Here is a 12,135-nt window from a genome sequence, read left to right as displayed (position 1 = left end):
ACAAGTCATGTGATCGGTGATAAATCTGTAGAAATATAAATATTTTAATTTTGTTGTTTGTAGTAGATAGCATGGTTATGTAATTATTGCACATAAATAAAAGTCGTACTTTGATAATGATGTTTACTATTATATTTATTTTGTTTATGTCATTTTGAAGAATATGGATAACCCTCAAATTATGTTTGGATCAAAGACCAATCATGAAGATATTTAAGTAATTGATAGTGGAACAACTCATGGCATATTCAAAGATCAGAAATACTTTTCTTATTTGCATAAGGAAAAAGCAAATGTTTCAACAATTTCTGATAATATAAAATTGATTGAAGGCTCTGGAAGAACCATTATATTTCTGTCTAAGGGAACAAAACTTATTATAGACAATGCATTATTCTCCTCCAAGTCCCGAAGAAACTTGTTGAGTTTTATAGATATTCGCTGAAATGGGTATCATGTTGAGACGATAGAAGAAATGAATATAGAATATCTTTGCATTACAAAGAATGTTTCTGGCCAAAAGTGCATTGTAGAAAAGTTACCAACTTTATCTTCTGGCTTATATTATTCAAAGATTAGTACAGTTGAAGCACACTCTATCGTAAACCAGAAGTTTACTAATTTTAATATTTTTGTGTTTTGGCATGGCCGTTTGGGCCATCCTGGATCAATAATGATGAGACGAATTACTGAAAATTCGAGTGGGCATCCATTAAAGAACCTGAAGATTCTTACAAATAATGAATTTTCATGTGATGCTTGTTATCAAGGCAAAATGATCACTAGACCATCACCAATGAAGGTTGGCTTTGAATCCCCTGCCTTTTTAAAACGAATACATGTGGATATATGTGGACCTATTTACCCACCAAATGGGCTATTTAGACATTTTATGGTCCTCTATTGGAAATAAACCTCGTGAAGAAGCTTATCCTTTCGGTACTCCGTTATGGATAAATATTATCCCTGGTAGAAGATTATCTGTACCTAGTGCAATAAGCTTATCTTTTCGGTACTCCGTTATGGATAAACATTACCCCCGATAGAAAATTATCGGTACCCGATACAATAAGCTTATCCTTTTGGTATTCCGTTATGGATAAACAATAACCCAATAGAATATTATTCATACTTGGTACAATAAGCTTATCCTTTCGGTACTCCGTTATGGATAAACATTACCTGGTATAATAAGCTTATTTTTTTGGTACTCTATTATGGATAAACATTACCCATAGTAGAAGATTATTCATACCTGGTACAGTAACAACTTACACAGCAGCTTGCAGTAACATCTTATACAACATCTTCTTTTCTTCTATGAATAAATGAGATTTCAGTTCATTATACACATCAGTTTGAAGTTGAATAATATATCAGTTTTTCCTATACTTATCTTTACTTCACAGTCTATATTTTATAACATTCCTGGAATTGTTTGATTTTTTTTTCCATGTCATTTTTATGTTATTGCCCAATAATCTGGAGTTTAATCATTATTATTTTTTACAGCCTTCTATATCTCAATTTATATAAACTTTTTCTACTTGGAACATTTACGAAAATTTAATATTATTTCATACTACTTTCAAGAGTTCAAATTTATTTAACTATTGAAATATTTAAGATCTCAAAGGAAAAAAAATCTCTTTGCAAATAGCCAGCTGAATTCACTATTCATTTTCTAGTTGGTATATTATGTACTGATTGTACACGATAATACACATATTATACATAAACTACACTGTTATACATAGAGAGATAAGTCGCGGGTAGTATAGGTGACCTACTTTCCAAAATATAAACTTCCAAAAAGTGCTAACTTTCTAAAATGTTAATTCATACTCTACTACTTTGAAATAATTCAAACTTATTTAACTAATAAATGTTTAAAATTTCAATCAAAAAAAAAAAAAAAAAAAAAAGACAAGTAGGTCACTGGCTTACTAAAAATTTCAAATGTGGCCAAAATTTTCCACCATATATAACTCGGAAGCGCTAAAGCCCTTTCACTGTAGTATTTTTTTTTTTTTTTTTGGGTACATGAGAAAAGGCTAAATAAATTACTTAAAATATTTATGGTTGTGACCTTTATTTACCAAAAAGTCTGTATATTATTCGTTTCATTCCAAATATGTATTATTATTGTCTGAACATGTGCACTGCACGTTTAGCCCTTATTAGTGAGTACAAAGTCTTAGAAAATCATATAAATGTTATTGAAAATGTGTTTTGAGTCAACAAAAAGTTAGCTACCTCAATAAAAAAAGAAATTCTACTCCTATAAAATTTTAAGATGTAATTTCATGTTTGTTTTAAAAGTGCACACTCTCACACTCACGGTATGTTATTCCTTATTATGTCACTTGGTAAGTTTTTTTTGCTACTAGTAGTGCCTCTCCGTTAATTTCTTTTAAGTTTCTGTCTTGCGACCATACTCTCCCAATCATTAATTATCCGTCAATTCTTTTTGTTTACATGAACAGTTTGATCTATCAATTTTTTTTATTATGTGTCTTCCAACTTTAATAATATAATACAAAAAAATTATTGATGGGTTTATACTACATTGGTCCTACACTCCTACCTAAAAAGTGCATTACGTATAAAAAGTCGATGCTATTAGTTTAAATTTTGTCCCCAACCATCTTGCACGTACTAATATGCCTAACGATCTTGCACGCATAATATGACTTATTTATTATTGCCTCCTATCACGGCCATGGGCGAAGCTACATGCTCTAATTAAGGGTGGTTAACTGACCACCCTTCGTCGGAAAAATTACACTGCATATATAGGTAAAATATTAGATTTTAGAGGTATATAACACAAATTGAACACTCTTTCTCGGAGATTTTTTTCACTTCTTTCAAGTTTGAACACCCTTGAGTAAATTCCTGGCTTCGCCACTGATCACAACGAAGATAGAATTTTTAACAAGAAAATTCAAAATATAAAGAAGTAAACGAGCTTTTAGGTTGTGTTCGGGGATTCAACATCTACTATATGAATTGAAGGGTAGGACGGTACACGAAGCATCCTGCGTTCTCGTAGGATTCGGGGCAGTAACGGAGCCAAGACTTGTATCCAGAGGCGGATCCAGGATTTAAATTTTATGGGTTCAACTTTTAAAGTTTTTGGCATTGAACCCATTATATTTTTAAAGTTATGGATTCATATCAACTATTTTTGTAATTTTAATGAATTTTTACGCATAAATTTTACTCCGCATCAAAAGTTATGGGTTCAGTTGAACCCGATGATACTACACTATATCCGCCACTGCTTGTATCAAAGGGATTAAGAATATTAAAACATAAACACACGAACAAGTCAAGGGGATTCAACATTATTATTTATGCATAAAAAATAATTTTGACCTTAATTATATATACAATATAATTTTTCGTTTAAGAGGGTTCGAACCTTCCGCCACTCTAGCTCCGCCCCTGGTCGGGGTTGCGGCGGATGCACATGGGCACTTGTAGGTGCTTAAACACCCATTAGTTTTGACCAAATTTAGTAAATTTACATAGGCAATTGTACAAATATTTAGATAAATATTGAGTGAGCACCCACAAGTAAATTCATTTTTCCTCTTCTTATAGAGTCTTTATCCATAACTTTAAAATCCTGTATCCGCTACTGGGTTGGGGAAAGTGCCGCACTCTAAGGAAGTGTGATGTATGCATCCTGCCCTGGCTCGATTAAGATGGTTCAGACCTTCTCCCACTCCAGCTCCGCCCCTGATTACCATTCAACATCTGCTATAAAAAGTATCCACTCACATCCACACAAATTACAATCTGTTGAATAAATAAAAAGCTAAGCTATATTATAGGGTAGTCAACTAATAGTACAAAAAGAGGAAAGCTCATGTATTCTTCCTAATCAAGGTAGAGAAAATCAGTTAGAAAATGTTCTGCTTGCATATTTTGACCAAGTCAATTTTCAAAAAGTTTACAACATGGATTGAAAGACCTTATTAGTCTCCTCACAATATCTAATATCTAATTGTGTATATACAAAAATATTTTGGTTAATGCCCCTCAACCTCCTCTCATGCATTTGATCTCCGAGAATGTTCGGTATGTTCTGCCATAGTCACGAGTCTGTTTATGACCGCGACTGTTGCATTATCAACAAGGTTAAAACTTCCAGGAAAAAACTTCGAATTGGGAGGACGAAGAACTTCTCCTGATCACTTGATCAGTATAGCTGATCAGAAGTCGGAGCCGAGGTAGGGCCAAAGGTAGAGGAAGAGCTTTAATGGCATTGCTACAAATCCTACTATTTTGGTGTTGTTGTTGCTTTTTCATAAACATTTCTTATTCCCAAACAGACACAATTTTTCAGGGACAAAATCTTAGAGTTGGAGAGAAATTGGAATCAGCAAACAAGGAATTCAGGCTGGAGTTTTTTAGCCTTGATGCTAATAAAACTCACTATATAGGCATATTCTACAACTTACCCTCTAACATGACATTATTCTCTGATGATTCTCGCCCCGTTTGGGTTGCGAATCGCGACAATCCAATCCCATATGCATCAGGTAATAATCTCACATTGGATGATGAAGGAAAGCTGAAAATTATCTATGGAAGTGATAGTTCTATTATTTTAAGTTCTTACAATGCAACAGCAAGAAATGCAAGTGCTACACTATTCGACAACGGTAATTTTGTGCTGGTGGAATTGAACACTAATGGTTCTGTGAACAAAACTTTGTGGCAAAGTTTTGAGCATCCTACTGACACACTTTTACCTGGGATGAAAATTGGTAGAAATCGTATAACCGGGGAAAACTGGTCACTGACTTCTTGGAGAAGTGAAGATGAACCAGCCTTGGGGTCTTTTACAATTGGCATAGACTCAACAGACCAATTGACAATATGGTGGGAGGGACGTGTGCATTGGATGAGCGGACGTTGGAGAAATGGGGCATTTAGCAATGTATCGCGAATATCTCACTACGATTATGTGAACTTAAGCTTTGTTTCAACAGATGATGAAAGGTACGTGACTTACACGGTCAGTGGGACTCAAACTTTATCTAAATATACAATAGATTCATTTGGTTTAATCAAAGAAAGAGGAGCAGCAGGACCTTTTGGTGTGTGTTTTTACAAGCCTAGTCCTGGTTGTGTGACAGAAGAATCGATCGAGTGCCCAACTAGAAACACGTCGTGGTTTGAGAGGATGCAAAGCAGTGTCTCTGGTAATAGATTTAGGTTTGAAAACAATGACATGAGTTTATTTGATTGCAAGAGAGAGTGTGAGAAGAATTGTTCTTGTGGTGCTTTTGCCTCAATTACAGTTACTGGAACTGGTTGTGAAATTTGGAGTAATGTATCTATCTTGAGTTCACAAGATCAAGATGTTTTCATTCCTATAGGAGGTACTATCATATTTGCCTCATTACCTTTTCCCTTTGCTTTTGGTTAGACACTTTCCTGCAATATTTTCATGTCTAGCATCAGTGAAACAGGGGAGGGGAGCCTTGGCGTAACCGGTATAGTTACTGCCATGTGACTAGGAGGTCACGGGTTCGAGCCGTTGGAAACAGCCTCTTGCAGAAATGCAGGGTAAGGCTGTGTACAATAGATCCTTGTGGTCCGGCCCTTCCCTGGACCCTGCGCATAGCTAGAGCTTAGTGCATTGGGCTGCCCTTTTTCATCGATAAAGCAGGCTCTAACTATGATTGTGCAATGTGTTTTCCTATATTTGGTGCCAACAGGAAATCGGAGCAGCTCCAATGTACCGAGAACAATCTCACTTCCTCCAGATTTATCACCAGCACCATCTCCCGATGAAATGCCAATGTCACCTGATTCATCTCAAAAAACTTGTATGTATAGTTTATAATTCTAGTTTTTGCATTTTAAACTGAATGTTAGTTCTTGAACTAGTCGTCTTTTTGTTATTAATCTAAACTAAGTTCATGAAGAGGAGGTAGACATCCTTTTTGGGGTGTATATTTTCTCTTTAATTAATTTTGGCTAAGTATTGTTTTATGATTGAAGGTGAAAACCTTTCTTTTATTGTTCCTCGATATGGTCCATTCAACAAAGAATCATACATTCTAGGCACGTATTCTCTTTTAGACGGTGTATGTACACACTACACTCCCCACCTATGGGGTTACACTGAATTTGTTGTTGTTGTTGTTGTTGATTCTCTTTTAGTATCTTCATTACACAATATAGTCCTTGTTTCAAGTATATCCATCCTTTAGATCATCTGATTAAAACTGTACAATATAAAATGTATCTCACTGTTGCAAAAGTTAAGTGTCCAGGATAGATGCATATATATGACTAAAAATATGCTTTCAAAAGTTTTTGGGAATTTTGACTCATTTTGTTGATGCAGCAATAAAATGGTGGATTTGGCTTATAGCTGCAGTTGGTTTGACTATATTAATAGGACTTAGCTCCCTATACTACCTTCTGCGCGGAAAAGGTGAGCACTTGAACAATACAGAAGCTTGACACCAGTAAATTTCAATACTTGGCTTCAGATTTCACAATTTATTCTTTTACTATCAGGGAAAGCAACAGCAACAGCTTCGCTATTGCTAAATCAAAGAGTAAATATAGCCAAATGGAGAAAGACTGAGAGCCAAGATGTGCAGTTATACAGCTTCCAGAGCTTGGCAATCGCGACGGACAATTTTTCACTAGGAAATAAGCTCGGAGAGGGTGGATTTGGACCGGTTTACAAGGTAAACCTGAATATTTCTAAATGAAGATGATTCTTCCAAGCATATATACAGTATATAGATGGACCCAGGATTTAAAGCTTATGGGTTTGTGATTCTAGTTCTTTTAAGTTACTGAGTTCTAAATTAATAATTTGTACATATTCAATGGATGAAAGTAAGTCTTGACGTAACTAGTAAAGTTGTTGCCATGTGATCGGGAGGTAACGAGTCTGAGCCGTGTTAACAGCCTCTTGCATGCATGCAGGGTAAGGCTGCGTAGAATAGACCCTTGTGGTCCGACCCTTCCCTGGACCCCGCAAATAGCGGGAGCTTAGTGCATCGGGCTGTCCTTTTTACATATTCAATGGATATTTTAAGACAAATACAGAGTTTGAACTAAAGCTACTAGGTTTGGCTGAATCCGTAGCCGACATTCTAGCTCTGCCCTATATTGAAATCAGTCATTACTTTCAGGGAGAGTTGCCTGATGGGCAAGAAGTAGCTATAAAAAGGCTTTCAACAAGTTCTGGACAAGGCCTTCTGGAGTTCAAGAATGAAATTCTATTGATTGCAAAACTTCAACATACTAATCTTGTTAGGCTTTTAGGCTACTGTACTCAAGGTGAAGAAAGGATTTTAGTATATGAATACATGCACAACAAAAGCCTCGACTTCTTCCTATTCGGTAAATATCATACTTGCAAGAAATTTTGTTTCTCTTTTTAACGTACTAGAAGGTCACGGGTTCGAGCCGTGGAAACAGCCTCTTGCAGAAATGCAGGGTAAGGCTGCATGCAATAGACCCCTGTACTCCGACCCCTGTGTACAAGAATTTTTATCTTATTTTTGTCTACAGACTGCTTCTTTTCAACCTGTAATGATATGAACAGATACTAACAAAAAGGAGCTACTAAATTGGGACACTCGATTCAAAATCATCGAAGGGGTTGCTCAAGGTCTACTGTATCTGCATAAATATTCAAGGTTGACAGTGATACATAGAGATTTAAAAGCGAGTAATATCTTACTTGACAGTGACATGAATCCAAAGATATCGGACTTTGGCATGGCGAGGATTTTTGGAAGGCAAGAATCTGAAGCTAACACGAAAAGAATCGTTGGAACACAGTAAGTACATAAACAATGTCTGCAACCAAAAGACTTAGTCATATATACAAGTTTTATATTACTCAAAAGTCTAAATACAACTTTAGTGGCTATATGTCTCCAGAGTATGCATTAAGAGGCATTGTTTCAACAAAGACAGATGTATTCAGCTTTGGAGTTTTACTCTTAGAAATTGTCAGTGGCAAGAAAAGCAACAGCTGCTATGATTCTGAGCATCCGCTAAACCTCATAGGACTGGTATAATCTCTAAACTTATGAACTTATCTCATGAAATAGTTATGAAGACTCCTTTTGTTGGGCTAAAACAGTCTCAAAGATACTCTTAATATGGTGCGATATCGTCCTCTTTGGGCCAAACCTGCACGGTTTTCCCATAAAGGCGTCACGCTATTAAGAGTATGCAACACTTTATAAGTAAATCAGTTTTCTTTTCTACTTTCCATGTGGGACTTTATTCACACACAATCGACACTTTCTGACTGATGTGCTAAGTCGGTTCTATTGTTTCAGGCATGGGAATTATGGAGAGAAGAGCGAGCTTTGGAGCTAATAGATGTAACACTAATTGAATCGTGCTCGCGCAATGAAGTAATGAGATGCATTCACGTGGGACTCTTGTGTGTTCAAGACTATGCAAAAGATAGGCCATCAATGTCAAATGTGGTTTCCATGCTTACTAACGATACGAGACAACCACCACCACCACCAGAACGACCAGGATTTTTCATAGAGAGGGGTGATCAACGAGCACAGATTTCCGAAGAAGTAGAAAGATATTCAATAAATGGGCTATCAATTTCAGAATTGAAAGCAAGATAAGTCTACAAATATAGTGAAGATAACTTATCATTCTTTTGTCATGAAACAAGTGTATAAGTTTCCCAACTTCAATGACATTACAGAAAGCTGAACCTTTTGTTCAAGTCTTCATTCATATGCACAAACCTTATTTGTGGGACTGATTTCAAGTCCCATTTCTACATTATCATCAGGAATGGAAACATTTATGCAAGTCTATACATTATTGTATAACTGTTAGCAGATAATCTGAAACAAACCTTCATACTGCAACCCTTAGTGGAGCATAAGGTAACAAAAACCGGGTCGTAAAATTGTTAGCAGATAATCAAACAGAAATTTCAAATATGTTGCTTGATTCTGATGCTTAAATGTGCACGTTACAGGCTAAGATTCATCCCTGGCAGCAGCATTGTCTCATCCTAGGCTACCTTCACAACCATTGTTAGAGACTGATTCAGAATTTAAAGTCAGTAGGTCGAATAAACATATATTTTATTAAAATTTTCATATATATGGCACGAGCGAGAGACATTGAGTGCACCCATATATGACCATGGACATTGTCTAAATTAGAAGGCTGGCTCCATCAACACTGAGCTTCACTAATAAAATCTGTATAAACATAAGTCTTAATGTTGTTCTTTTAGATATTTTTCTGAATTTTCTGTATATTACATCTGTATAAATATAAGTTCCCTGTTTAAAGGAAAAATACATACAATAAATGGCTATGGGCACCATTCTTTTATTCCTCATAGTCTTTTTAGCATTGAAAACAAACGTGAGTTATTTCTGAAAATTTTTGGAGTTGTTTCTTTGTTGGCACAGATGTTTACAGCCTGTGAACTTGATGCATTTTGTCACTCATCAGTTATATAAGTCGGTCATCAATTATAGTTATAATGTTAGAGAATACACTTGTCGCTCATCGGCTATATAAGTCAGTCACCAACTATAGTTAGAGAATACACTTGCCACACATTAGTTATATAAGTCGGTCACCAGCTATAATTATAATATTAGAGAATACACTTGTCGTTCGATCATCAGTTATATAAGTCAGTCACCAACTATATTATAATGTTAGAGAATACACTTGTTGCTCATAAGTCAAAAGAGGTTTCAAAGGAGTTTCTGAACTCTCAACTTCTGTAAATTAGACAAAGTGGTAACTGGATGTACATATCCTTTTCACTTATATGTTCACAAATTGGCAGTCAGTAAAATTACAATCAGCCTGTTCACCCCAAATTACCAATCTACCCTTCCCCCAAAGAAGAATGAAGAAGTATAATTCAAGTAAAAGGAAGATCATATTAAATAAAAAAATATAAAAAATCCTATTTTACAATTCTGGTTTTCACCTCAACTCATCACCATTCTGATGATTACTAGTTTCATTGCTTTTTTATCACTAACAAAAATTAGACGATCGTCATCCTGATCAACTCTATATCATCAATCTCAGCTCCCTCTGCTAACAACTTTGACTTGCAAGATTCAATATCTATTAGAACCAATTTGAAGTTGTTCTTGAAAATTCTGTGGAAGTAAAACAAGCTTACCTCCATTGTCCCCTTTCTCGGGGAAACACACCTGTTTACCCTTCAAATTGGATAACAATTAAACTTATAAGTGGTTTTAAAGATATGTGATTTTACTTAGCACAAACTGAGAAATATGAGAATTAACGTTAGAAATTAACTGTAAAATAAAGCAAACCAACGCAATGAGCGGTTATGACCTTCGAGCTAGATCTCCCTCGAACCAACAAAGTATGCTAAAAGGTATGAACTGAACAACAGAGCTTAAGAGAGAAAAATATAATGTATTGCTTTGTTATGCGTGAAAATGATGATTACAAAATGATTATAACCCTCTTTATATAGTAGAGGAAGTCTATTTATGGTACAACTCAAAATACAGAAGGAAATCTCATGATTGGCTAAATATCCAGTCTTGACTTGATAAGTGCCGAGATTTCCGCCACGATCCTTGCCCGATCATGGATATCTCGGCTTTCTGTTATTCGGTTTAACAGGCTTCCTTCGATCTTGCTTAGGTATCGGTCACGGCTGGTCTCGATCTTGATCGATCATCGACTCATGAGCTTAGCAATCCATCTCCGTGCCATGGTTCGATGCAATGCGGGGCCGAGCCTTGGTTTGCCACCCTGGTTTTGATTAGCCATACAAAATTAGGGAAGCTTGATTTTGGCCGTATACAGATAGTCCCCTCATTTTTTGGAGTATAAAAATAAGAAACGAATTGAGTCTTCGAACTTCCCTCAGTTTACCATGATGTAAGCATCGTGACAAAAGCGGCAAAGGTGACCGAAACATCCTGTCGGTTAAGTTTTCTAAGCATTTAATGTGCGTCAGTCGACGGTCAGCCACTACTAGTTCTGAACCGTCATCTTCAACCTATAAATGCATCTTTTATTTCTTTTGCCCAAGCTTTACCTTCAATCTCCTTATTCTAATTCTCATAGTTCTTTGCATTCTTTAGAGCTTCCTGTCTTTAGATCTTTGAATTTCTTTGCTTGTTCTTCCCAAAACACCAAAAATTCCAATCTCTATTCTCCCTTGCTTAAAAAATGGCCAAAATATCTAAAACTATTCCGCAGAAAAAAATGCTTCCTCGTCTCGGCTGACCAGCGAGCAACCGGCGACGGATCCTCCCCTAGAGGACTTCGTTCCGACAAAGTGCCCTGCTGCTTCCGATTTTAAGGTGGAGAATACACCCTTGACATCGGGTCGATATGAACCGATGTCAAGATACATATGTATAATTATCGACGGTCTCCTCCAGAAGGTGAAAGAGGAGTGCAACTGGGTAGTCAAGGATGCAGTAGTTCCTACCCCGAGGAATCTATCACCACTCATGTGGAGGGGTATCTAAGTGTCTATATTTACCCCTTCATGATAGGTCCCTTAGACCCCATCATCGTCGCCATTTGCAAGAGGTACGACGCCATTCTTTGCCAAATCCATCCATCATTCTGGAGGATCGTGATCCTCTTTCAATTTTTTGCAAGTAAGATCGAGGTTCATTCTTTTACCCTCGATCACCTCATGCGTCTCTACATACCCCGGCTTTATCGTGGAGGCATGATCAAGCTTTACCACCGAGCTACCAAACCCCCATTCTCGAGCATAGACGAGACCCGAGACCGAGGTTAGATGGGTAGATTTGTCCGAATAAATACTTCAGATCTAATCCCTACTGAAGACATGCCGTTTCCTGAAAAATTGACCATGAATCGTAAGTTTTGACTCGCCTTGAATATCTAACTTTGCTGTTTTGCTTCTTATCTTCCTTCCATATCTAAGCCTTTGAGTTGTAGCTATGGCCGTTGTGCCAGAGGTGATCTCCAACCTCGAGCAATGTGTCAGGGGCCTAGTATCGTAGAGGTCATACTCCAAGCGTGCTTGGATGGAAATATCGAGGGGCCAATGGGAAACCCATAATCACGATAATCTTCTCTCCTTAGAACAGTTTC

General features: G+C 36.6%; 1 protein-coding gene across 2 annotated transcripts; it reads left to right on the top strand.

The window, feature by feature from the left end:
* The first annotated feature begins 3,908 nt into the window (after positions 1-3,908).
* Positions 3,909-8,847, top strand: LOC104249897 (G-type lectin S-receptor-like serine/threonine-protein kinase CES101). Of its 2 annotated transcripts, none has more exons than XM_009806409.2 (8): positions 3,909-5,399; positions 5,739-5,849; positions 6,374-6,463; positions 6,550-6,725; positions 7,179-7,389; positions 7,595-7,832; positions 7,936-8,069; positions 8,343-8,479. In XM_009806409.2, the coding sequence occupies exons 1-7, from the start codon at positions 4,271-4,273 to the stop codon at positions 8,036-8,038; spliced, it is 2,058 nt and encodes a 685-aa protein (XP_009804711.1). In that variant the 5' UTR covers positions 3,909-4,270; the 3' UTR covers positions 8,039-8,069; positions 8,343-8,479. The 2 variants fall into 2 exon arrangements, with proteins under 2 accessions (XP_009804711.1, XP_009804710.1); XM_009806408.2 differs by having other exon boundaries at positions 3,912-5,399; positions 7,919-8,069; positions 8,343-8,847.
* Positions 8,848-12,135: the final 3,288 nt, after the last annotated feature.

Source organism: Nicotiana sylvestris, chromosome 6 (genome assembly GCF_000393655.2).
Source record: "Nicotiana sylvestris chromosome 6, ASM39365v2, whole genome shotgun sequence".
NCBI classification, from domain to species: domain Eukaryota; kingdom Viridiplantae; phylum Streptophyta; class Magnoliopsida; order Solanales; family Solanaceae; genus Nicotiana; species Nicotiana sylvestris.
The sequence above is the reverse complement of the archived record's forward strand: the minus strand, read 5'-3'. Positions and strand labels throughout refer to the sequence as shown.